Raw genomic sequence first — 27,355 nt, 5'->3', positions numbered from 1 at the left:
TGATAAGAAAGCAAGCACAAAGATCAGGTCTTCCCAACCCGGGTTTTTCCTCTTTCTGTTCCAGCAGAACTGTGCAATGATATTCAAAACCCAAGCTCAAGGGCTTCTGCGGCACCTAAACATTTGAGGGAACCAGAGGGATCTCAGTCCCATGGGCAAGGTGATCCTCAGCAACGGCATTTTGAGGACAGGAGAGATGATGGTCAAGGCAGAAAAGACACAGCAGTGATAGCTGTTCCTGGAGATCAGCAGTGCCTTTGTTGCAGGTCAACCTTTCACAGTCACCAGGAGATAGAGCCCTTCCTTGAGTTCCCATCCCAAAACTGTGGTGCTGCTTTAAACTCATCTTCTACTGGTTTGTATGATCTCTTTGTCCTTAATAATCTCATTAACACATGGGCACAAAAAGCATTTTTTCCCAGTCCTTTATTCAGCACAAAGGAATCTCAGGAGGAAGATGAAAGGCTTATTTGGTTTCATATATGGAGGAAATCTTTTCAGGCATCTACTCTAACTCCGTCCTCCCGGACTCCAGAAAAGCAGACAGCACACAGCAGTCCAACACCATCATCACCAGCAAACAGGAAGGATTTATACAAACACCCTCTCTGGGGACCTCATTTCAGGCCATACATTACCTTTCCTGATGCTTCACTCCTTGCTCCATGGACCTGCCCACCCCATGGTGGGTGCATTCTCCACGTTCAACTACCACAAAGTCCCCCTATTGAGGTTACAGCTGCTGGCTTGGTCATTAGTGCAATTACATCCTCTTTTGCTGCTGGGGGGGGGGAAAGAGTGCAGTGCTGGCTTTGGAGAAGGGTATTAATGCTGTTTGCATTGGGGAAGTTGCAGCACTTCCTCCCCTGCAGCTCTGTGGGGGGTCTTTCCCTGTAGAGCCCTGGGTCCACAGCACGGTCTGTTGGTCAGTGGTGGTCTACTGGGACAAGGTATATAGCCTTGAATCTGCAGGACCTTCACAGGGGCTTGGCTTGAAAGGTACGATGTTAAGAGTACATGACTGATAGCAGATGTTGAGCACTGACAACAGCCAATGGCTCAACAAATGTGTAGCAACAGCTCCTGACCTTCTTCCTTCTCTCAGGGGTTTCTCATGGGGGCTGTGGGGCAAAGTCAGCCTGGACATGGTGGGCACCAGGTGCTTGTGGTGATGCTGCAGGCGCCTACAGAAAGCAAGGGCAAGCACTTGACCTCGGCTGAGCCTGGCTAAATATAACCGGTGACTGGTGAGCTCCTACGCCTCGCCTGGCTCTAGTCCCACCACAGTTTATTCCTTCTGAATGTTTCCTGCCTCTTCCACAGATCCTCTCCTTTGCTTTTTGAGATGCCACAGCTGAGTCTCACAAAGTGGTTTTCTTACCTCCAAGTAGTTTCTTCCTCCCATGACCCTGCTTTTCCTTTCTCCCTCTTGCTCATTCACCACTTGCCCCTGTGCATCTGCTCCTTCCCTCAGCACTCCTTGGGTGGCATGGCAGGACACAGGGACAAGGGATAAAGGTCATGTGGTTGTGTCTTGGGGTACTTGGGCATGACCAGAAGATCTAAGAAAGAGTCCCTTTAGGGACTTCCCTTCTAAGAATCTTCTAGGTCTACACGAGGCTCCTCTAGGCATTAAGGCTCATATCAGGTACCTTATCTCATGCAAACGCAGGATCTGCATGTAATTTTCTTTCTTTTCACAGAAATATGAAAAATATGCCACAGAGGAGCAACCCACTTTGAAGTCCCCACATGCTACAAACTTGCATTTCCAGGTCAGTCACAACACAACAGTATTAATTTTATTATTAATAAATGGTGATTGCATGCACCTGATCACGCTTTTGGGATAGGAGGGAGAGCTGCTGATGCCCCTTTTCCCCCACACAGCCGACAGCTGGAGGGCAGCTTGCAGGTCACGGCCTGGCCCATGTACCACACTCCTACCACAGCAGTGGTTTTGGTGAGGCATTTGGTCGAATTTTTGCACTGGTTGCAAGCGTGTGTGGTTGTGATGCTCCTGCAGCCACAGTAGGAGTGACCCTGATTTAGCAGCATCAGGATAGTTAAAATGTTACAACTTTTGTAGGCGGGTGTTTCCTAAGACAACAAATAGTCGCTTTAAACCCAAACCTTGTATCTCCCCGGGATACCTACAGGCTGAAGAAATGAGCGAGGTTTATGAAAGCAGTGTTGGAAATTGGGAAATTTTGGCAGATGACATTGCAGTTAATTTCTTTCTGAGAACAACAGTGTAACATATGGGATTGAGGGCATGTGTTCTAAGCAAAATCTGATGGTGAGATATAGTAGACCTTATGCTAAAGCAGCATGAGGATTTGCAGGCCAGGGGTAGTTGATTGTTACTAAAAATTGCCTTTAAAATCAGTGATCAGCTCTACAGTTGATTTATGATTTCTTTTAAAAACAGAAAGCTCCCCAGCAACCCAAACACGGCCATAAACCCACCATTTCCTTTAGATCTGAAGTGCTGATGTCCAGTCGCATCAGGGACAGGCAGTGGGTGTGTGGGCAGTGCCAAAAAGCCAGCGGGCAGGGCACTGCCACCCCAATGCCCTTGCTCGGAGAGCCCTTGAACAGATGGGCACAGTTTGTTTGTGCAGAGAAAATCCCTGAAGCAGGAAAATGCCACGTAAGAGCGGCCAGTGACCTGTGGGGAAATGAGTGTGAGCCCTGCTGTGAGCCAGGAGGGAAGGGCGCGCGTTGTCCATGTGTCTGCGGGCACACGGGCATGTGTGTCTGCGTGTGCGTGGGTTTGCATGTGCTTGGGTCTGACTGTGCACCGCTGCCTGTCGGTGCACAGCCGGGTGTGCCCGTGTACGTGCATCTGTGTGTCTGTGAAAGGTGCGCACATGCATGTGCACACATGCATGCGTCTGTGTGCAGGTCTGTGCATGCAGGTGCGCGTATGCGGGTGGGTGTATGCGAGTGCATGTATGAAGTGTGCATGCATGCACACGTGTGGCGTGGGCATGGACACGCGGGCGTGCATGTACGCCTGTGTGCGAGTGTGCACGAGTGCGAGCGGGTGTGCAGATGCAGCCTGTGCCCATGTGTGCCCGCGTCCCCGTGCACACGCGCCCACACGCGTGCGTGGGCCAGGCCGTGCCCGCCGGTGCCCGCTCCGCGCCCGCGGGGGGCCGGGGTTACGCCTCCCTGCGCGGCGGGGCGGGGAGGCGGCCGCGCACCCCGGAGCGGGGCACACACGCGGCCGCACCGGCAGCACCCGTCCCGTCCCGTCCCGTCCCGCCGCCCCCGGGGCAGCTCCGCGGCACCGCCCCCGCCTCCTCCTCCGCCGCCGCCGCCGCGGCCGCACAAAAGGCGGCGGGGAGGGCCCGGCCGGGAAGGGCTGCCCGGCCGCCCCGGCCGCCCGCATCATGCCCCGCCGAGGGGGGCTGTCGGCCCCCGCCGCCGCCCGCCGGCCCCCCCCGGTTCTCCTCCTCCGCCTCCTCCTCCTGGCCGCCCCGCTGCAGCCCGGCAGAGGTAAGGGCCGCTCCGCTCCCCGCCGCCCCGGGCCCTGCGAACGCCGCCCCGGAAGGCGGGCTGTCCCCCCGACCCGCGGCGCTGCGCCTTCGCTGCCATGGCCGGTTCCCCCCCGCTCTGCGCCCCGCTCCCGGCCGCCTCGGCCCCGCTCCCATCTCCCCCCGCCGCCCGCCGCGCCGGGCTGCCTGTGCGCCCCCCGCCGCCCCCTGCCCCGGCGGCCCGGGCTCCCTGCGCTTCCCGCTCCCGCCCCGCGCCGTCCCCGAGCCGTGCCGGGGGTCCCAGCCCGCGTCCCCCCGGCCGCGGGTGTGGGGGACGGCCGCCCTCCGGCAGCGCTGCGGGCACGGACCGCATCCCCGGGCTTTGCGGTGCGGGGCGTTACACCTTCGCCGTAAAAAGCATGGAACAGCTATCTATACACCTCTCTCTATATATACTGTAATGGAGCCAGCTATAACCGCTTCTGTTCAGGGAAAAGCACTTCCCGGGGAGGTTTGTCTGAGCAATGTGTATTAATTGATTATTAATGTGTATTAATTGATTGCGGTGCAGCAGTGTAAAAGCCCCAGGCGTTCGCCCTGCCAGAGACCGATCCCACCTTGCCCCGTTCCCCCGCGCCCACCTTGCCCCGTTCCCCCCCCCATTCGTGCTGCGCCCCGCGAGCAGCCCGTGTCCCCAGTGGGGATGCTCTCACAGCTGCTGGGCACACTCGTTGCAGTTTTGTGACTCTGCTCCAGTACTACTGGAAATGGGGTTTCTCTCCTCTCTGAGCACTTGGGGAAACTTTTTTATCCGAAGGGAGCACACCAAGTGCCCAAGTCCCCTGTTATGGTACTTAGTGCTTCATGTTTTAATGTGTTTTCTAACAAGAGGCTCATCAGAGTGCTGCGGCACGTGACTGCAAAATCTCAGAAGAGGTTTGTTTAGCTTTTTTATTTATGTATTTTGTGGATCTGGTCCTTAGAATTGGTGATTCAGTAGTGCAGCAGGCCATGACCAGGGTGAGGCTGTTGGAATGCTTGTTGCAAGCATAAATAAAATGACCTTTTTTCACACTTAGCTGTATAAAATACATCACTTCTTTTTTGGATTGTAGTTGGTTGTTGGCTTTTTTTTTTCTTCCCCCCAAGCAGGCCAGTACATTCATCTCAGTCTGAGGAGCTGCCCAAACTAGGATTTCTTGCAGAACTGGTTTGGAATAAGGTCTGATTGCCTAGAGCATCTTTATGAGTAATTTTGTTGAGTAACTTTCATGAGAGTTTCCTATCTTGCTCTACATCAGTCTGATGTTATAAAATCTGAGCTGTCTAGTGGGATGCACGGTCTTCCTCTGCTTTTTGGGGCTCTCCTGTGGCTCAGTCCAAGGGAAGGATGCCATTTGGAGATGCTTTTTGTGCTGCTGGATGCTGCTCTGCAAAATGAAACATGGTGCAGGGCTTAGGACTCAGTGGCAAGTGTGAAGGACCAGATGTGTGGTGTGGAGCCCTGTGGTCTGAGGTGGTGGATTATTTTCCTCCGGAGTAATCCCCACTAGATCCTGGATGGAATTTTCCCCATTATAAGAAGTTTAGTTGATGTTCAGGAGTGGTTTCATTAAATGAAAGGAGCAGACCGAGTTTCTTCCGTTTTCACTGGGTGACTTGCCTCAGCATCTGGAAGGATCTGGACTAGCATGAGCATCTTCAGGTCCTTCCTTTGCCCAATTCAGGAAAGACTGTGCTGAATCAGGCACAGCAAAGACTTGCATCTGGAAAATCCTGTGTGTTTTTACTCCAACTCAAAAAGCTTGGGTTTCAGTTCAAAATCAGAGGGCTCACAAAGCTCTGTTTTCACAACAATGCTGGAAACGGTTTGGTGTTGCTCCGAAGTGGAAAGAAAAGCATACTTGGAAACTCCAAAAGCTGCCACCAGTGGGAATGACACCCTGTGGCCAGGCCTCAGCAGTGTGGGCTGCTTTGGGCATGGCACCTGATGGAAGGAGGAGACCTTGGTTTTCCTTCAGATATTACCGTTAGTAAGTAGACTCTCAAAAATCCAGCAGTCAGGAAAGGAGGTAAATATTATCCTGTTTCAATATGGATGGGCAAGTAAAGCTGTGGGACAGCCAGGGCTGGGTAGCCAAGCTATGAATGCAAGTGTCTGCTTTATAAAGCCCATTATTTTTGCTGTGTTACCTTGCGCACCACTGCCAGAGCAACAGCTCTTGAGGAGAGGCTTTGGGCTGTGTTGTAGGGTTTGGAAATGCAAGTGTTAATCTCTGTGCAAATTATAACTCAGTGGAACAAGTTACGTTTTACTTTATGTTATCTATTTATGTTTTGAGCTTTTGCAATATTTAGGAGCTGGAATGTTACTTCTGGATGTGAACAAGGAATGAAATGCCTGGGTATGTGGTAACAGCCAGGAAAAAACCCAAAAAAAACCGAACACCAAACCCCAAAGAGGGCTCTTGTTCGGTATGAATGAGCCCAAGGAGCCTGTCTGAATGAGAGCCATAGAGAAAGTCCAGGGCTTCGTGCTCCCGGGTTAGAGTTAACCACCTTGTGGGCAGCAGAGGCCCTTCAGTGCAGGGCTCTGATACAGTCATGCCTCGGTAGTGACTGAGAACTACTGACAGGACCTACCACCCCCTTTTTGCTTTTAGCCTAGGGCACGCTAAGTTTTCCTCCAGCTGTCCAGCTTTATTCACTGCTTCCTGTGCTCGCATCCCGACCCTATACGGAAGTGACCCAGGAGCCAGCGCTTTTCATTTCTTTGTGCAATATTCACATGGGATACAGCAAAAATCCCATTTCCAAAGCTCTTAGGGCAGAAAGTTCTTAGGACCAGAGAAAACTCAGTGTGGCTCTTCAGCAGCCACTGGCAAGTCTGTGCTATCTGCTGACTATAGCCAGCAGCAGTGTGGTGCAATGATATCTGCAGATGCAACTGGCTGAAAATAGAGGCCTGACAATGCTTTTATTGATATTTGGGTTGGAAAAAATAGCAGATTCTGAGTCCGAGCCTGAGGCGTTTCGTTTGGAGTGTGCAGCCTCTGTGCTGAATCCTCGGCTGAAGATTTGTTTAATTAGTTATTGACAATAGAAGTTAATAGCCACAGCCGGGGGAGCTGGGGCACTGGTGGTATCCAAGGGCACGATCATAGCCACAGGCATGCTTAAACAAGCTGCTGCATTCAAAGCCGATACCATTGATGTTAGCTTCGGTTTAGCTCGTGTGGTTCTGCTTTATTTTTAAAGCCCAAAGCCCAAACTGTGGAATTTGCAAGCGAAACTTGCTCGGCACCCCTTGTGCTGCTGGACACCAGCAGTCCAGGAGCAAAGAGCATCGCTGCTGCCCTGGCTGCTGCTGCCTTGGTGGCCACAGAGCCCTTGCCGATGTCGCGGACAGGGAGAGCCCTCGGCTGCAGCGTGGTGCCTTCCACCCCGGCCAGCCCTGGACATGCCCCAGTGCAAACATGCTGCCTGGCTTAACCTGGATATCCTGTGGAAATGACTCTTGTAATAAAATAAAAGTAATTTACTCTAACAGGAGTCCACTATGGAGATCACTTGTGTGGAAGGGGGAGATGAGTATCTTCCAAGGCTGCTTTAAGATGAAAATTTTGGGCAGGGCCCTCCCCCCTCCGCCCCCTATTCAGCTGGAAAAATTGAGATGATGTGCCTAGTCTGACTGTAAAAGTCAACATCTTGAGGGGGGGTGGTGTGTTGGTGGTGTTGGGCAACCACCTCCGTATTTCAGGCTGGTCAAACAGCTATTGCCTTCTGTCCTTAGTGATGGAATTATTTCATTAGGAAGACAAACAGCTGAACTCTGATTAACCAGAAACCATTGAAAAAGAAGAAAGAAAAATCACCAGAGTTATATTTTAGAAGTTCTCAGCTCCCCAACACAAGTTTCTGTCCCTTTAATTTTTCTTGGGGGAAGAAAAGAAAACAAGCTCTCCTTACAGGTGAAGAGAGATTTATGCCTTCTCCTGCCTTTTAAGCTCCTGGGAGATTTTTTGCTCTTGTTTGAACTTACTCTTTACACTAAACATACTGTGTCTCAGAAACCCCCTGAGAAACTGTTTTGGAGTGCTGTAACCATTCAGCCCACCCTGCTCTCTGTTGTTCTCTCTTGAAGGTCTCAATCTGTGCACCAGTGGAAGCGCCACGTCCTGCGAAGAGTGTCTCCTCATCCATCCCAAGTGTGCCTGGTGCTCCAAGGAGGTAGGTGGGCTGACCGCGTTTGCCTTGCATGCTTTGTGTAACGCAGGAAGGGAGCTGATGCCCCACATCAACTGTTCCTGACACCGTCCTGTGCCAGAAAGGGTGGGTGAGGGCAGTGGGTGCTCCATGCTGAGCTTATTTTAGGTGTATGCAACTCCTCAGCTCTTTGACACTGTAGGAAATAAGTCTCTGACCCTGCTGGCCCCTGCACATCCTCAACAGAGCACCACTGTTCCTTTGGTTCCTCTGTCCCTTCAATTACCTTCTTGTTTTTGGTGGGTGCTTGGTCCCTGCATGGGCTCTGTGTTGCAGGGAGCCTTGCTTTGAATGCCCTCTCCCTAAAAAGCCCCAGAGCCCCCGCTGGTGTCCTGCTACATGTCCCTTGTTGTGTGGCCTGGCATGGCACAGGCGCTTTGTCTGTAACAAAGTTTAATTCTCCTTTCTGAATCCATTGTGTCATTTTGAGGGGCAACCCATGCTTCTGGCATCTGAGCCATGCCATGGCAATAAGTTACGCAGCTTAACTGTGTGCTTCGAAATGCAAATGCATCCTTATGTTGGTGCTGAAGATGCTCACCCGTAATGTGATTGAGCCTCTTTAGTTTGTGAGAAATTGAAAATATCTGTCTCTCTATCCAAGTATCCATCTTATCACATACACTTACAATTTCTAGAGAACAAGATGTGTAAAAGACCTTATAATGTCTAATAGACAGATAGCTGTTGTCTGCGTAGTGCCTGCATCTGTCTCAAGTGCTTAAGAGGGAAATAGGGATGCTTACAGATGCAGGGAAAGACCCTGCCTACTTGCAGACACAGCTGCTGTGCCAGGAACCAGTGTTGGGCTGTGAGAAACCCCAGAGCAGTGGATGATCTTGAACATTTCAATGGACGTGCCCAGGAGTGATGCTCTCCGATTCCCTGCTAACCATTTTTCCTCTAGGGTGGCTGTCCCAGTCCTGTTTCGGGGGAGGCAAGCTGTGGAGTTGAGCACACACTTCTAGCTACAGGCAGTGATTCTGAGCTGAGGATGCAGGTGCTACCCACGTGCCTCTCTGCTGCTCCTGTCCCTCCTCCTGCCAGCCCTGCCTGGCCGGCCGCAGCCCCTCAGGGCAGAGATGGGCATGGAGATGGACATGGGGCAAGGGGGGCTCCCAAGCCCCTCAGTTTGGCTGGGTCTCAGGACATACCCCAGCCTCTGGCTTTCCAGGTCTGTTTTACTGGATTTTCACTTGTAAGCACAGCTGCAGCTCTCCAAAGAAAACCTCCTAACGCTACTAACACCATGCTACCTGACAGCGTAATAGCTTTCATGGTTGTTTTTTTTCCAGCAAGGCAAATGGTGTGCAGAAGGGAAAGAGTAAAGCAATAGATCCCACTTCTGAGACATCTTGTAAACAGCTGTAAGAGCTCCTCTTCCAGCCAGCTAATGTGGTGGTGAGACTGGATCCAGCAATGCTAACTATTAAGCTATGGGTACCCAATAGCTTGATTTTTTTTTGTTTGTCTTTTTTAATTCTTGGCATAAAAACCAGCTTTTTGCAAAATGCTGCTAGTGGAAACATTTATCTGGTGGTCACTGTGACCACTAATTGTATGGCAGCCCATGGGACTGGCAGCCTGACTCTTTATCTTGCAAACAGGAGAGTTACAAAAAAAAAATAAAAATAATTCCTAAATGGAATGGGGGGGACAAGAAGGAAGATGGGTGTTTACAAGGAAGTGCTGGAATACTTCCTGACCTTTAGCCTGCAGCAGCTATTTAAAGATACATTTCAAGGTGTTTTGTGCCAAGAGCTGCGTGTTTAAAAGTGGCTGTCCCCATTACATGCTGCATGCTAGAACTTAATAAGTTCTTATTCTAATTCTGGTGGTGTTTGGTGGTGTTTTTTTTTCTAGAATTTACTGTTTGAAACTCTAATTATCCCTTTTTAACTGAGATCATCAGGTGAGGTAATGGGACTATGAAAAATATTGAGAGGTTTTTGACTTTTTAAAGTTTTAAAGTTATATGATAAACTCTCAATATCTACTTTCTTTGCATAGTCATTTTACCACCTTATTTCCCTTCCCTCTGCTGCAGCCTCGTCAGGTGCACTTACTAAATGGCTTTTAGTCTGTTTTCCTTAGCTATTTCCATTAGCTGTCATTCATTGTCTGTGTTACATGGGAGTGTATATGCCAGTCAAATTCTGTAGCTCTGCTTCTGTTTAAGTAGTAAGGTATCTGGGCTGTTTAAGAAAGAAGTATCTGGGCTAAGATACTGGAGTGTTTTCCACAGATGCTGGTTACGTTGTGGTAGAAACACAAATCAGCTTAATAGCATGTATTTTCTGCTCCCTTTGCATTTACTTTACAGGTTTGGGAGCAAATTGGGCCAGCTGATGCCATCTTTGTAGGCAACAATTAATAAGTTTGTTAGGAAGTGTATATATAGTAGAAGTCTAGAAGCATACATATTATGTGTGTATGTTATATATACAGGAAATGTAGATAGGCCTATAATATATATAGTATATATACACTATATATATTTTTTATTTTGTCTTCCGGTGTACATATACCTTCTCATACATAATATTCCTCCCTTTGGGGAATAACATCTCTTGACAGTGCCATCATACCTGTTTGTTCTTTGTCCCCCTGGGTGCCCAGCGGTGCTGATGCTGTGAGGGACCCTTCGGCTGTGGGAGAGGAGCAGTTTGGGCAGGAAAGCCATGCCGTTTCCCAGAGATGGTCACATGTGACCTCCTGCAGTTTTGCATCCTCCTCCATCACCCTTTGCACTCCCAGATCCAGGCTGCATGTGACTGTATAGGAGCAGAAAGTCTCGAGCGCTCAGGGACTGCAGCTAGGGGTTAGGAGTATGTGAAAGCAATTCTGTGGATACAAGGAGCCCCGTCCCAACAGTTTTCCGAGTGGGATAAGTTTCCTTGTATTTATGTTGCCTTGAATTGTGAGGGTAAGAGCATGTGTATAGATAGATGCTTACAGCTGAGTAGTCAAGAAACTACAAATTCAAGACTACCACCTCCTGCCTGTTAGTACAGGGTGCATCACATCCCCTTGGCTTGAATTGGCCTCTGTTCTCTTCCGCTTCTGTTCTGTATCTTTTCTCCCATCCGAGATGGTGATGATGGATGAGCTGGTGACAGCAGCTTCTGGTATGTGGCAGCCCCAGAGCCCCTGGGAGCTGCTGAGCTAACCACAAGTCTTTGGGCTGTTGGAAATTTGGAAGCGTTTGTTGGCTGGTGGAAGAATACCTGGAAAGGCAGGACTTAAATGAGGTGATCTGTTTAAATGGCACTTAAAAGAGGAGGTATGTGATGGGTGGCCTTAACTGCCACCTGAGCTCACCTTGAAATGGGGCTGTCTGGGGGAAATACGTGACTCTTGGGTGATGGAGACTGCTGCAGCCTTTCCATCCGTGCTGAATCTGAGGAGATTCTGCTGCTCCAGAAGAAGCTGGACATGACTAGAAATTGCTGACACGCTGCTGGTGGAAGACTGGCTGGCAACTGCATGCTGGCCTATGGGGTTGCTGTGATCGCTGCGGCAGCCTGGTTTTCATGGGAGGGAGTGGAGAATGCTTGCTTGTGTCTTTTTTTGCAATGGCATCAGGTTGCTGGGGCTCAGCGGGGCTCGCCAGGCTTGCTGGGGGGAGCGGGGAGCTCTGGAAGTGGCATCAGCGCTGTCCTCTGAGCTGCCAGGTGGGGTGTGATAGACACGTGGGGCTGGTGTTCATTGTGAGCCTACCTGGGGTGACTGCAATGGGGATGCTCTCCGCAAGGCGGTTTGGGAGCACTGTCATCTCACAGACAGAGCTTGTGACCCAGTGTGCAAAGAGCCAACACTGCACAGAGCCGAGACAGCATTTATGGCTCGTCTGTCGTAAAACATTTTATACATTTATACTTTGAACAGTTATATTACTATAGATTATTATGCTTTGCATATAAACATTTATACTTTGAACAATTGTTCACAACTAGGTTTAGTCACACTTAATTCTCATGGGTTCTTACGGGCCATGTAAAGGGGCAGTATTCTTTCTTTTCATTGGGCATATTCTCTGGGGAGGGGGCTTTCTTTGTTGGAGGGTGGATCTTGTAGTATGCTAACTGGGATAGTTCCCACACAGTTCCAGTAATTTTCTCTTTGGTTTCATTAACCATTTAGCTCTCCTTGAGCTTATCTTGTTACTTCTTAGCTTGACACATTTATGGTGTCTATTCCTTCTCCCAAGGCCACGTCTTGTTAACTATTTGCAAGGATGAACTACATCCTCTGTTCTTCAAATTCTTTCTTGTTTTCAATGATAGATATTTACATATTTTGTCCAAATTTCAACTGACTGACCTATTAACCACGTACATGCGTAAGTTTGATCTAATACTGAGTCGGTCGACTACAGTACCAGTATGGAGGGAAAAATTATGTCATCTCATTGCTGTTGTCTTCTGTTTGCTGCTTTGGGGAGCAACCTACCGATGTGCAGGGGCCTCTCTTATTTTTTAGGTGTGTGCATACTGTGTGTTCGTCCATGCATTACCTATGCCGGTGCATTTGTGTGTGTACATGCAAAGTAGACAGGCATGTAAGTTACATTAATTAAACTGAAATTTCTGTTTTTGATTAATTGGATGGAAATTTCCTGGATGGCACCCTCTGTTTCCCAGCAGGTTGCTTGTACCCCCCATCCTTTCACATCTCAGGAATGTGTGTCTAGAGAATGAGAAAGAAAATCAAGGATGTTCCTAGAGGGAACATGTCAGTTTTTTTAAAGTGGAGAAAGCAGGCATGTTTCAGACTGAATTAATGCAGAGCTGGACTGATTAAAGCAAAAAATGGTAGGGACATGTCTAGTTGGGAGTTAGATATAGTCAGTTAGGTACAGTCAGTGCTATTCTCCATTTTTATAGCATGAACCAAGCAATTTGTCTTAAAACTGTCAAACTGATGAGCATGTAATTGTCACAGTGTTGTCTCCATTCACTCTGTCTGCTTGTGTGCATTTGCTTTTGTGAGCTTGTTAGTTAGAGGCCAGACTGCAAAGTGCCCACTGGGCTGCGAGCAGCCAGTGCTGCTAACAAGGACTAGGTGGGATCTTCCCGAACCGATGCCTCTCTGGGGCACTAAGCAATGTTTGGGGTGGTTCCTGCTTGCTGTGGGGTACCTGCTGCATTTCTTGCTGAAACAGGTGTGCAGGCAGATGGGTGGCTGTTGGAAGAAGGGTTTGCCGGAGTCAAGAAGACGCTTAATATGAGTTATGCATCTTGCTCCACTTTATTAGTTTCTAACACTACTTATATAGAACCGGTACACATGCATATTTGTAAAGCAGAAATATAATTGGTTAGTAGTCTCTAAACGCGCGCGGTTCTTACACCCCTAATTATCGTGACTAAAATAAGCATTCTATCCATGTAGCTAATTGTGTTGCTGTGCTTCAGCCTTGTAGTTTGTTACTCCCTATTTTCCCATACCGGTCCCTATCTTTCTTGGCCCTACACCTGCTTTCCCAGCAGCTGTATCCTGTTACAGCCACGGCCTGTTGGCACAACATAATTACTCGGTCTCAGGATTCAAGAATAGCTCAAGGCTACCTTTCTTGTTAACTTCAGCACAGCAACTTCAGTACAATTCTGATTACAGGCCTATTCTAATACCAGGCCTGGATTGTGCAGATCTTCAGAGATTCTAAGGCCATGCTTCTGCAGCCATTCTTCTACAGGTGGCAGGTATCTGGGGGCATCAAGTTGCTTAACTAGTTGTGAGATGTCCACTGCTTAGGGGGCATTGGGGTTTGAACCGGTGTGCCACGTCTGAGCTGGTGTGGGTCTGCCTTTCAACATGGTTGCTCGTTAATTGTTTGGACCTGTGCAATACCCTTTACTCCTCAAATCTGCTCATCCTTTTTTCCTTTCATTTAACATCTGGGAGTCTAGTTTTTTTCTGTCACAGAAAACTTTGTGCTTGAGTTGGATGGTACCTGATAGCCATGGTTTTAGCTTTGGGGTTTGACCTATGGGTGCATATGAGGGTGTTTGTTCGCAGGGTGCTGCGGAGATTGCTGGGGCTTTCCTGAGGCTGTTGTCACTCCCCTGCTCGGTGACACCCTGCCTGCGTTAGAAACCCAAGCAGAAATAAGGGTCAGTCCTGCATCCCTGGGTGCTGAGCTGCGTTCCCCTCCCCTGGGGCGTTTGCAGCCCTGAAGGGGGGTATTTTCTTTCACCCCGGGTAATGTGGCATTTCACCAAACAAGAAAAGGCCTGGATTTGACCAGAGCTCCAGCTCAGCAATTGCTGCCCTGTAGCAAGCCCTCAGGGCCCATTTTAAAAAAGTTTAAGATAAAATAGCTGGGTTAGGCTCAGGGGACCTGGGAACTGTGCAAAGTGCAGAGGTGCTGCTGACCTTAGACCTCTGTGCAGCTCCTGTCAGAAGGAGTTGTGTAGGGGCTTTCCCTCCAGTCTCCTGGGCATCCTTTGGAGAACTTTTGTCACGGAGGCTGCAGAAAAACACATTGCAGCAGTAACCGTTTCTCGCCACCATGCAAACGGACAGGCTTGTGCATGCATGGGCACCCTGCCCCAGAGTAGCTTTGGCAGGTCCCACAGGGATGAGCTCTTTGCCCCATGTGCCGGCACTGTCTTGGCTTCAGCGTGCGGATGCTGCTGTTGTATTCATCCTGTGCTGGGATGACGAACGTTGGTATAAACAGTACCATACCCAGAGCTGTCTCTTGTGGTGTTAGGAGCTCGACTACTAAATAATAGCAGCTGGGGCAGGAAGCCACCACCCTCCTCTCCCTGAGCTGCGTGCCCCTTCTGGCTCTTGTTCTGCTACCCCAGTCCCAGCCAGAAAATTAAGCCCGAATTCAAAGCCCTTTGACGGCAAGTCTTTCTGTTCACATAAAGAGGCTTTGGAGCAGACCCTGGAAACGCCTGATAAAGGCTAAATTGCATGAGCATCCCTAAATATCATCCTGTTTGGATGCTTCTCTCCAGTGTTAATTCCGGGGGAATAACTTAGAGGTTCCTGGCTGTACTCCTGGTGCTGCTTGTGTTGGTTTTTGCACAAGAGTGTCCTTTCTAACAGGTGGCAGCAGAAATGAGCTGGCAGAGGTGCTCACCTGGAGCTGTGGTCCAGGTACCGAGCAGGCAGGACATCATTTCCTTGCAGGTGCTCTGCTGTTGGGTGGACCAGCCCAGGAGAGTGCCTGGACCCCTCTGGCTTTTCACTGACTTCAGGTCAAATCACATTTGAGAGAAACTTTTCTCCAAGGCTGCACTAAATGTGCTGCTGTGAAAGGCTGGGCGTTGTTTTTGGTTTTGTGAGGGATTCTGATTTTTATTGTGTCATGCTGGAGATGATTTAAATAGTCCCAGTCCTCCTTTCTGGAAGTTGATCTGTTTACATGATGTGTTCCAAGAAATTTGTGTTCATATCCATCCAACGTGCCGTCTCCTTGGCTGGACCCCGCTGCTGAATGCTGGAATGCAAATCTTGCATTTTTCAAATAGCGTTGGGACCCCATAGTGAGAAAATGCAGCAAACAGCCTCTGTCTGTGTCCCTGGACCCTGAGGCTATCCTTGGGGGACCCCAGAGCACCCCATGGGGTGCAAAAGTGAGATCTGTCAGACGACTTCTCCTTCCTTGATGTCTCTCCATCCTCTGCCATGCTGGAGCTTCAGCAAAAAGTGAGATTTATTCAGCCCTGCACTGGGTTTTGGCTGCACAGCTGAAGGAGGGGCTAGCAGAGCTATGAGCATCTTCTCTTCATTTTCATGTAATTTTAGTCCATCAACCCTGGAGCAGAAGGCGGTTGTCTCTATTGTTATAATGCAGAAATAAGTAGGAATTGACTGTTGAAAAACCACTAAGTTTTGGGCATGTGACTTGCTCCCTTTGGCACTTTTGGGGAGGAAAAAAAAAAAGAAAAAAAAGGCATTCTGACAAATGGGCTTTTTGCAAAAGGCTGCATTGTGCGCATTCCTGAGCGCTGCCCCGCACAAGGCTGCATTGTGCACCACGCGTGGGGCTCACATCCAGGGCTGGAGCTCTTGGGACGGGTGCTGGGAGACTCCCTGCTGTGGCAGCCCATCCTCTGGGACTGAGCCACTGCCTGCACCTTGCTACCTGCAGCGGGCATGGGCTGCCTTTTGTCCACCTCCCATGAAGGCTCTGCCACCTCCCTTACTCTCCCGCAAAGCTGCCCAGGACAGCCTGCCCAAGTCAAACTGCTCCGGCTGTGCCCCTCCTCAGGGACTGCTTGCTGTCACTTGTTCCCCCATGTGATGGCGTCACGCCGATGCCTGCAGTGCAGAGGTGTGAGGGAGAGGGGACAGACAGTGCTGGTGTGGGGATGTGTGGTGTCTCACACAGGGAAGAAGGTGCAGGTCCTTGGAGCCACCCAGCCTCAGTCTCTGGCTTCACATCTTGACTGGCTCTTTGGCTTGGTGGGTTTGTCCTGCTTCCCTTGGTACCACCTCCTTCTCCTCTCTTCTGTCTTTTGCAAAGCTCCTTTAAGGTGATACACATGCAAAAGATAACAGCTTCTCACTTTTTCCCCTTGAAGAGGTGGCAGTTGGCTGTCCAGGCAGCAACCCAAATATTTTGCCTTGCTTTCATGTTGCCCAGATCAGGGCTGGGAGTAGCTGCTGCTGTGACTGGGGTGAAAACCAGAAAGTGCAGTGATCTGTGAGCAAATTCAGGTTTCAAATCCTTGCAGAATTTCTTTTTTGGTCGATCCCTTTGAAAGGCTCAAGGTTCAGCGCAGGCTACTTTTGAGTACGGCCACCAGAAATTACACCAGCTTCTCCTTATCATCTCCTATTTGCTACAGACACCAGCATGTCAAAACAAAGCCCCTGCTGTGGGACTGACGTTTCTCCTTCCCCTTCCCTTTTGTCCATTCCTCACCCCCTCAGGAGTTCGGCAGCACGAAGTCCATCACGTCACGGTGCGACTTCCTGCAGAACCTGGTTGCAAACGGTTGTGCGGGAGCCATCGAAAACCCCAGCAGCAGCATCAGTGTGGTGAAGAATGTCCCTCTGAGCAGCAAGGGCTCCGGCCAGACCCACCTGGACGTCACGCAGATCACACCTCAGAAGGTTGCCTTGAATCTTCGTCCTGGTGAGCCCCCGATGGCTGTGAGCTTTATGCTGGGGTATGCATGGGGATGAGAAAGGGTGGCCGGGATGTCCCAAGAGCGTGTTGTAGCTTGTGACCTTGTAGCCCACTAAAGCAGGGGGCTTCTGGCCCCTTTCACAGCCTGTGAACTTTGGTGGTGCATCACGAACAGGTTTGGCACTGAGGTTTATGTCCTCTGTGAGAGGACACTGTTGTGCAAAGTCAATCAAAGTGCACCTGCAACTGTTACCAATACTAGCCTTAACCCTTGCATGCATTTAGAAGGAACCTGCTCAGCTTAAAAATGTAATCACTGGATGGAAGGAGTTAAAACAGCTTCAGATCCTTCACCAAGCTGACAGTGCTTGACTCTAAACTGAGACAGCTCCTTCTATAAATTGGAAACAAAAGCACATATCTGTTTTCTGTCGGTATGCAAAAGAGCCATGGGATCAAGGCAGAAGATGGAGATTTGAACTTGTGACTCAAGCCTTGGACTGTAGCCAGATCCCTGTTTCATTCCCCTGAGCCATCACTTTTCTTCAATCTGTTCCTTTTAATTAAAAATTAGAAGGGAATGGCTAGACTGAGCCATGTGAGCATGCTTGTTATCAAAAGTTTTTGCATGGTGGGGGGAGGCTTTAATGTGGGTTCAGAATTCTTGCAAAAAATTGGCAGCTGATATTTCTGAAGGGGGGAAAAAAAGCTCTTTATTGCAAAGTTAAGAAGCAAATATAAAAGCTCAATTCATTATAAGCAATTGGTGTGGGTTTCTAAGGCTTACAGTTTTGTGACAGCTCTCAAGAGCATACAGAAAAATGAAATACAATGTTTTGCCCAAGAAAAACAGGAGTTTGAGCTGGTGGTCACACTACCAGTGCTCTCCCAGAGCCTCCCCATTGCTGCAGGACTTTTTGGTTTAATTCTGCAAGATGGATAGTTGTCATGTCTCTTAATTAACTCTTCCTCAGCAGTATGACTGCTGTCATCAGTCAGACCCTCAAATGTAAAGAAATTTTGCTTCAAAGCCTTAAAAGTAGATAGCTGAGGGCAGTCACTACTGGATGCGTGGCTAGATGAGGGGCTTCTGCAACTGCATGTGGCTGATGAAACAGGTTTGTTCCTGTAAAAAAAAGGAGTTGTTGTTACTCCTGTTTCTTGAGGCAATTCCTGGCAGAAAGGGCTGGTTCAGCCTCCACGCCTCGCCTCCTGCACAACCTCCTTCATGCACAGTGCCCAGTGCTCAGCAAATTCCTCTTTCCCGATCCCTGGCAGTTTTTCCCAGCCAGAGACGTGCCCACTGCTCCAGTCTGCGGCACGGTGTGGGGCACATCTACCTTCAACTTCCCAGAGGCCGTGCTCTCAGATGCTTTGGGCTGCACGGGGCTGGTGTACTGTTCCTGCCAACCCTCACAGGGGACCACGCTCGTGGCCACCTTCAGTTCTGCTTGGACAGCAGAGAAGCCCTCCAGGTGTGGGCTGAGCTGCAGGAATCGCCCTGAGGCCCCCCGCAGTGATTCCCACACTGAGTGTGGGGGTCCCCTCCCTGTGCTCCCCTTGTAGAGCATCAGAGTCATTGCAGGAGGGGGGACATACCTAGATGTTTGTAGTAGTATCTCCCATTTTTGCTCTTTTTTGGTGACGGGCAGCCCTCTGTCTTAGGGCTGATGGCTTCTTAAACCCTCGTACCACCATCCCCAGTTTAAATTACCCATTAATCCTTAAGTTTGAGAATGGGTTTCACCCTGTGAACCCAAGACAAAAAGGAGACAATGTTGATTTAATTTTGGGCATGAAGGGTGTACAATTTCAAAGATGAATTCACGCAGCAGTCTGTGGCAATGGCGTTCTTTTATTCTTAGACCGCTAAGCAGAAGCAGAAGGGAGGGAATTGTCAATTGTTTGCCGTTCCCACCCAGGCAGTTTGATCTAATCGTCCTGTGGCAGAAGTCACATCCACAAATCTCTATGCCCACAGCTAATTTCCAAAGGCCTTAAATTCATGTCTTTACAGGGTAGCTTTCAGATTGAGCATTTAGTTTTTATAATATTATTTTTTAATCTTGGGTCCAGCTATAAAGCAGTGTGTCCTGGTTAAATGAAAAATATGAGTAGTGTAAAAGGAATGAAGAAAATGAATAGATGCAAGATGTGTTGCCCATCAAGCCATAAGCCTCACCAAGCAGCAAAAAGAGCTTTTCTTGGATAAGTGTGATTGTCGAGTTCATGTTCTTAAATTGGCCAAAAGAAGTTTTTACAGTTTCTGCACTGCCTCTGTGTGACAGTATCCAAGAAATATTTCTGAATTCAGTTCTGAGTTTAAAACTTTTCAGTAAAAGCCCTGAGGAGGGGATGGTGGTGACAGTACCATCACTGGGTAGGAGTGGGCTGGATTATCCACTAGAAGTGTGACAGTAATACTGTGCACAGAGAATAATGAACCTTTTTGCACCTAAATCTACGTACATAGCAAATTCTTTTCTGAGATAATCTATCTGTGCAGTTAGGAATGAAAGAACAACCAGACCCAGGATCCTGTTATTTTTGGTGCTTCCCAGGGACTAATAAATTTGTAGCTATTCAAAGAAGGTTTGATCATAGCATCCCAAATACCCTTCTGGGCATAGGATTTCCCATCTTAAGACCTGCTCAAGAAGAACAGTGTTTTGGGAATGGAAATGTTGGGAAATGCAGAAGGACGCATCCTCTTTTTCTGAAAGGGTTCGGCATTCCAGTAAGAAAAATATGTAGGAATGAAAAGAATAGGCATGGGAATGAATTTTCCAGGAGTTAAACACATTCTTGCAGCGCTGACTTAGTCAGGCTTGCCCTCACGGTTTGTTACCCTGCAGGCAGCGCTAACAGGTTTCGCACTGTGTGAATGATGTTCCCCCACCAAACGTGTGCTAGGTACGGTGCCAGGGCCCCTGGTTTGGTTGGGCCGCCTCTGTAGCTTTGCTTACTGTAGAGCCAGTGCTGCATTCCATCCTGCTGCACCCCGCGTCTCAGCGCCATGCCAGGAAAGCCCTGCTGCTGCTGGGAAAGAAAGCCAGGGAGGATAAGGAGGGACATTTATGACAAGTTTCCTCTTCCAACAGCTGATACCTGGGCAATACCTACATCTGCGTGCTTGCGCGTGGTGCCTCGCAGCTCTGCCTTTGCCAGGAGGGGTTGTAGCAGACTGCAGCAGGGCACAATTGCCTGCAAGAAAAGGGGCCCCGGCTTGGAAGCGACCCTCATGCAGGGAAATCATTAAAAAGAGGGAAGGTCTTGGTTTAGGAGCTGTAGCTGACTCCTCTGGTACCCCAGCATTGAGCTGGCTGAGGTGCAGAGAGAACTGGTGGAGCAAAGGGCAGACCCAGGTCTAAACCCTTGACAGTTTTGTTTGCAAAAGAGGCAGGCTCTGACTTTTCTGTGCATCCCCCTGGGTGCTGGGACCCCAGCTCCTTCACTGAGCTGCTGGGCTGAAGCAGCTGCTGCAGAGGGCTGGGAGGGGGTGTCGGTGGCAAAGCCCCGCCGTGCTGTGTCTTGCCAGCACGGCAGTTCTGGGATGCTGCTGCGTGTTGTTGAGCTGGAAGTAAGTGGGAGCAGCTGTGCTGCTGCGCACAATGAGGAGAACAATAAAAGGGCTAGGGGAATGTTTTCACAATACTAAAAAAATGTGCGTTTCATTTCTGGGGAGGAAGAGGGGAAGCCACCAGTGTTCTGCAGAACTTGCCAATGCCCAAAGTTCAGTCTCGGCCCTGGAGAGCTGGGAGGGGTGGGCAGGAGGGGAAGCTTGGTCTTGAGAGTAGGCAAGTCCCTGGGTCTGAGACCCCACTGAGCTGGAAGAGGGGCTGAAGTGGCAGCTGGGGACATGGGATCTCCAAACCAGCCTGGGGCCTGAGAGTGCTGGAGTCTGGGTCTCCGTTTAAACCCTTCTCTCAGCAAAGCATAACATGAACATTTGCCACCTCCTCCCTGGCTCCACTGAGGTCCATCTGGTATGGAGCTGTGTTTGCTTTGAAGTGGCTTCACCTTTTTCAAGGTGGGGGCAGTGCCAGTGGTGGCCTCTCCTCCCAGCATTCCTGCTGGGGGGCATCTCGGTGAAAGCGGTTTGGCAAGGGGCAAGGTCAGGGGAAAAGCTGCTTCTTCACGTCTGCACTGCCTGTGTTTCAGCCCTGTCAGCTCCTTCCCTTGTGTTCATCGCTTCAGGAAGCTTCATCTCTGTCTCACTGCTTCCCCGGGTGACCCTAACAACCTTCTTTTTCCAATTCACCTTCCTTTTGCCCTGCTTTCTTCAGAATCATGGTGGCACAGCTCTTTTTTTGGGGAGAGGTCCTTTTCAAATGTATTTCTTCTGTGTCTGCTTGAACTTGACTTCCCTGAACAGCTTCGAGGATATCTTGCATTCATCTCATGCTGACTATCTTCTCCTGACACTCTTCCTTCTCTTACTCCACCTCCTTCTCTTTTTTGTGCAGGACTTCTTGGACTGCATTGTTTGGAGGACATACCCAAGCAAGTATGTACAGGGTCCCTCTTTCAGTAGTCCATGAAACATCCATTTGAGGTTCACTGCTTGCTTTTCTTTACAGTTTTCTAGGAAAACACCCCTGGACTGTACACAGTCGAGGGCAGCAGCATTTTTTGTGTGTTTCCCTTTAGATGTTCTGTCAGCTGAGATGGAAAGACTCTTTCCCATATTTCCAAAGTAAAATAGAGCCATGGTGTGTCTTTTTCTTGCCAGCCAGTCCACCACGTAGCTTAAGAGGACCCAAAGTCGTTACCTGCTTTCCTGTTAGTCTCCTAAGCTTATTCCTTTCACCCTGTTCTTTTGCAAGTGACCTGTCTGCTCTGCAAGAGGAAGAAAAAATCATGTGGTCTGGATGTTATGTGTGCTAGGAGTTTCCTTTTCACCGCTGTCAACTCTTGTGTGTGTGCAGGTGACCAGACCTCCTTCCGAGTTCAGGTTCGGCAAGTGGAGGACTATCCCGTGGACCTCTACTACCTGATGGATCTCTCCCTGTCCATGAACGACGACCTAGATAATATTCGCAATCTGGGGACAAAGCTGGCTGAAGAGATGCGAAAGCTCACTAGCAATTTCCGTCTGGGGTTTGGCTCTTTCGTGGACAAAAACATTTCTCCTTTCTCCTACACGGCACCAAGATACCAAAACAATCCCTGCATTGGGTAAGTGGTAGGTGTGCCCTGAAGGGACAAGCCCTGGGTTTGCTCAGAGCTTTGGATGCAGTCTTCTCTTCCCAATCTTGCTTTAATTAATGAACCTCACGTAAGCCTCGGCTTTTGGGAATGCTGATTAGCTGTGGCTATCACTGTGATGCTCCAGAGTGATTAAAAATAGGACAACTTCCAATTTTGCAGTGTCTATTGGGAGATCTCTGCATCTAGATATGGGAAACTGTTGTATCGGGAGGCTGAAGCTATTTTGAAGTACCTGAAGAGGATGCAGGCAGAGCAGGCTTTTATACTGGCTTTAAAAAAAAGCCAGAGCCAGAAATTCCTGATTTCTGATCCTAGCTGAGTCATAGTTTGTCCTTGAGTAAATCAATCAAGCTCTTTGTCTCCATGTTATAGATGGGGTGACCAAGGCAATGTAAGTCCTTCCCAACAGAAGTGTTTGGGCAAAGTGAGATTTGTGGCAAACTGGCAGCTGCAAAATGCGCAGACGATGTGGTTTGCTTGGTGCTGATATCGGAGTCTTTTTGTTTGCCTTTTAACCACCGGAGCCGGGATCAATTCCATGCAATTAGGGATTATGCCAGAGTGAAACTGGGTGTAGTGGAGGGTGTCTAGGCTCAGATGGGTTTGAATGTTGGCATGAAAAGATGGATACAGCAACAGTGGGAGAACAGGAGAATGTCATTGATGACACTTTCCTTGATGGTCCCCATCTTCACCTCATCCATCGTTGGGGTGCTTTCTAGTCACGTAAGGGCAGTAAGGTTCGCACTTTTGAGCCGTTCGTGGATACTTACATTGTAAGAGCACTGCACGAGTGGATGCCAAACTCTGTGAGCTTTTTCCATATGGGACAGATAAAGAGACCTTACATCAACTCTGAGTTTGTAGGCCAGCTTTTGGCATTGACCAAGCATTTGGCATCTCATTGCCCATTGACCAGACAAAATTATCTGTATTCTCCTTTCACCAGTTCTGTCCAGAGAGGAAAGTCAAATGGTTTTTAACACTGAAAACTCACATTTTGGCCATAAAGCATAGCCAAAAGGGACTATGCTGACTGGGCCAGGGAGGTGGCTTTGCCACCATAGCACCGTATACCACACTCTTTATAGCTCTTTTCCCCAGAAATCTGGCATGGCTTCAGATGGATGCTCTCAGTGACGTCTGTTACCCTCAGCCCTCCATCACTAACACCATGTTGCTTGGGGGCAGGGGACAGGGTTTTGCTCCAGCTGGGGAAGTCTCAGAAACTTTGTTTGGCCGGTGTGTGATCTAATTGAAGTGATGTGGCTTTTGGGCTTTTGCTGAGTGAAATATGCAGGAGGGGAGGGGTGGAAGAGGAGGAGAGGATGGAGCTGGACAGCTCTGCAGCAAGGCATGCCTGAAACTGCCAGTGCCCTTTCTTAAAGGGCATCCAGAGCTGTCACCTCAGCTTTTCCCACTGTGATCAGGCTATCTGCATGTTCTTTTGGGTTTACTCAGGTGATTGCTTTTCTGTTTATGGGTTGCATTAAGTAAGCCTGGTCTTGGGAAACCATTTAGGAAGGATAGCCCAAGGCAATTCATCTGCCGGGTGCTCCTTTCTAGTTGCCATCTGTCTCCTCCTCATCCAGACCAGGGGTGCTGGCTCCCAGTTGTTCTCTGGTGGCATCGCCTTCCCCTGCCCTCTCTGTGAGCGGGCTGTCGCTGCTGCCAAGTGGCTTGCTGATGTGGTAGTGAGGTGGGTTGTCAGGTGTGGTTTTGTTTGCAGCTATTTCTGGTGACAAAGCAGACTCTGTCCAGTGGCCTGCTCCCATTTACGAGAAGCTGCAAGTAAACATGAGCTGCAAGTGGGTGTGTTTTGCCCCCAGTCCAGGCTCCCTCTTTCCTTTCCTCCTCCTCTTCATAGTGATGGCTATTCTGCAGGTCTGGGTGGGGTGCAGCCCTGTTTTCATGTGGGATCTGGGTGGGATCCCTTGTGCCTCCTCCATCTCACTCCAGCTTGCTGCTTGCCCCTGCTCCTGGCTGGGACTTCCTGGCGAGCCAGGGCTTGGTGTCATTCAAGAGAGATAATATGAAGGGAACAAATCCTAAATTTAAAAAGATAAAGAAGGCAGAGGGTTTGACTGAACATCTATCTGTGATACCACTTGTGGAAGTTACAGCCTGAGATAGCCCACCTGTGCTGCTGTGTGCCCTTGTGTCACGTACCTGCTGTCTGTCCTGCTGCCGCCTACAGATTCTGCCAGCAAACCTGGAGAGTAAAACAAACAAAAAAGGGTTAAATCATACATCTGCATGGGAGGTGAGACCCTGTAGTGTGTCAGTGTTTTCTTTCTGCATCGGGGCTCTGGCAAACCGAGCACCCAGATGTATCCTGTGGGTTAAGCGCGGAGGTTTCAGACATCACAAATCCTTGCCTTGGCCCTAGGTGTGGGTGGGATGCAAGTCTGAACGTGGGGCTGATGGCAAGGGATGGCTCTAACTGCCAGCGGGGCTAGGGGTGTGTTTGGCTGTGCGGGTGGAAATCCCTGCAGTGGGGTCTCTTGTGAGGGATTTGAGTTCCCAGCGGTGGTAAATCTTAAATACTCCTTTGTGTAAAAAGCCTCTTATAACTTACCCATAGTAGGTCATGTGTCAGCAGAGGCCTTTAATTGTTCTCCGGGCTTTATCTTTGAAGATAAGAGTGAATTAGTGCCAGGCCAACTCCTTTTTAAGCACATTTTCTTCTTAACCCTTCTCATCCCTCTCCCCTGCACACACTTGCCGATTTCCCACACCACAGGAGCTGCTCTGCTGAGCTTTCCTGGCCACGTGTTGAGCACCAAAGCTGCCTCCTGATAGCTGGGTACAAAGAAAGAAGTTTTCCTAGTAGCCTGCCGAGGCATTTCTCTGCCTTAGGGTGCCCCTGCTACCTTTCTGCTCCAGCAATGCTCTGGAAAGCAGAGATGGTGTTTGCTCACCCACTTGCAGGGAGAGTGGGAGGATGCATGAGCTGGTGTTAGTTATTAACGCATCGCGTTGGGCAGTTGCCAGGTGCCTGATCATGTGCAGTGGGTGCAGGGTGGCCCATACTGCCAAGAAACCTGGATGACAGAGTGAAAATGGATACTGAAAAATAGGGGAAAAGTAGCTCTTGGCAGTGATGCTTCTGTGTGGTACCTGTTGACACCAGCCTGCTGGGTCTGCAGGTGTGGGACATGGCTCACACCACCCTCCCGGGCTGCTGGGGAGGGATGCTCTGGCAAAACGCACCCTTTGCATCGCGGTGGGTCGCATCCTGCACTGTGGATTCCCAGTGTGAAAACAGCTTTACAGGTGCTGAAAATGCAAAGCTGCATAGCCCAGGGCAGGCTGGTGCTTGGTGTGTCTGCTCAAACTTCACGTGGAGAGATGTTCAGTCCTGGTGAGATCTCTGGAAACTTCAGCTGCTCAAAACCCATGCGGGTGGAGAGCAAAAAAATAAAAAAGGGGCCTCAACTTTAGTTTTGTAGATAAATAGCCAGAAATTGAAGTGTTCAAAACATGGAGGTGGTGAAGGGTCTGGAGCAAAAGTCTTATGAGGAGCAGCTGAGGGAACTGGGGTTGTTTAGCTTGGAGAGGAGGCGACACCGGGGGGATCTTACTGCTCTCTACAGTACCTGAAAGGGGGTTGTAAGCAGGTGGGGGTAGGTCTCTTCTCCAAGATAACAAGCAATAGAACAAGAGGAAACGGCCTCAAGTTGCACCAGGAGAGGTTTAGATTGGAGATTAGGAAAAATTTCTTCACTGAAAGGGTGGTTAAGCACTAGGACAGGCTGCCCAGGGAGGTGGTGGAGTCACCGGCCCCAGAGGTGTTTAAAAAACACGTAGATGCGGTGCTTAGGAACATGGTTTAGTGATGGACTTGGCAGCCCTGGGTTAACAGCTGGACTTGATGATCTTAAAAGTCTTTTCCAACCTAAATGATTCTGCGATTCTATGAAGTATGTCATCACTCTGAACAGAAGTTTGGAGATCAATCTGGTAGAGCTAGGAGCTTCTGCAGCTCTTGGCTGCTGGCATGGTTCCTCCCAGCTGACCACCCCTCTGTTCCTCCTGCAGTTACAAGCTGTTCCCCAGCTGTGTCCCATCCTTTGGCTTCCGCCACCTCTTGTCCCTAACGGATAAAGTCGACCGTTTCAATGAAGAAGTTCAGAAACAGAAGGTTTCCCGCAACCGAGATGCTCCAGAGGGTGGTTTCGATGCGATTTTGCAGGCTGCTGTGTGCAAGGTGAGTCACTCTGATTTCTGGGCTTTTAAAGCAAAGCAAAAGAGGAGGAGGTTTCTTCTGCTCCGTTCTTGGACGAGGATAAAGCTTCAGTATGCCATTTCTTGGAAGCAACTACTCATTTTTTTTCTTGCAGAAACCATGAAAAATGCCTTGAAATGTAGGGGCTATTGTTCTCATGTGCTTTTGTATATGATCAGGCAAAGAAAAAATGGTTAAAGGGGTAAAAACTGAGGTTTTGCAAATGTAGGGCTGAGCTTTCATCACGCAGACTTGTAGGTGCCGATCCCTGAGCACTCGGGACAAAATCCATTAAGGTTCATGTACACCTGTGTGCAGCAGGTTGATGTGTTTCTTAAGTGTGTGTCAAATGCATCTTGCAGCAGTTGACACATGCTGGGGGTTGGAGCTGGTTCCTGTTACTTGTACCTGCCCCCTCTGTGTGTGGGGCTGGATGATACTGCCTCATTGCGCTGATAGCCTGCTCTCCCTCTTTGTCAGCAAAACTGGAGCTGTTAGCAGTAATTAAAGACAGAGTTCATTAGCTTGGTGCCATGTTAGCCACATACTTAATGGTTTTGGAGATATTTGCTTGGAGATTTTTCTGGAACAAGTAGGTGGGTTGCTCATTAACCCTTCATGTGTCAGGGATGGAAGTGTTCGTGCCCCTGTGCCATGTGGCTGAGCTTCCCTGTTGCTAGGGATGGCTCCTGTTGCTTTTTCCCCCTCTTGACATACAGTGTGGTTTTTGTTTGCTCCAGTCTTGTGTAGCCCTTTTGGTTGGGTGTTTTTTTTTCTGAGTCTGGATTTTGGGAGCTGGGAGACAGGCATTGTCTGCGGGAGTGATGGGATGCAGGCTTGTGGGAAATCAGATCCCTCGCCTGAGCTGGCTTCATTTAAGCTTCGTGCTTTCGGCAGGACTGAACCTGCCCCATTGGATCTGATGCCACCCAATAGTCATCTTCCCCCTCCCAGCCTGGCGGAGATATTATTGTTGGCACAAGCACAGTGCGGCTCCCAATAGTTGTCTGGGCATAAAGTGATTCTCAGTTTTGGAGAGGTGGCTCTCATGGTTAGAGCAGGGACATCTCAAGA

The 27,355-nt window shown here is 49.4% G+C and overlaps 1 protein-coding gene across 1 annotated transcript in view; it reads left to right on the top strand.

Moving 5' to 3' along the window:
* The first annotated feature begins 3,268 nt into the window (after positions 1 to 3,268).
* ITGB5 (integrin subunit beta 5) overlaps positions 3,269 to 27,355 on the top strand; it is a 64,238-nt gene continuing 40,151 nt past the window's right edge. Inside the window, exons 1-5 of the mRNA XM_055812680.1 lie at positions 3,269 to 3,504; positions 7,627 to 7,712; positions 16,644 to 16,848; positions 21,771 to 22,020; positions 26,095 to 26,263. Coding sequence (XP_055668655.1) covers positions 3,399 to 3,504; positions 7,627 to 7,712; positions 16,644 to 16,848; positions 21,771 to 22,020; positions 26,095 to 26,263 — 816 coding nt within the window. The 5' untranslated portion in view covers positions 3,269 to 3,398. The remainder of the gene's footprint in view (positions 3,505 to 7,626; positions 7,713 to 16,643; positions 16,849 to 21,770; positions 22,021 to 26,094; positions 26,264 to 27,355) is intronic.

Source organism: Falco peregrinus, chromosome 8 (genome assembly GCF_023634155.1).
Source record: "Falco peregrinus isolate bFalPer1 chromosome 8, bFalPer1.pri, whole genome shotgun sequence".
Lineage (NCBI taxonomy): Eukaryota > Metazoa > Chordata > Aves > Falconiformes > Falconidae > Falco > Falco peregrinus.
The sequence above is the reverse complement of the archived record's forward strand: the minus strand, read 5'-3'. Positions and strand labels throughout refer to the sequence as shown.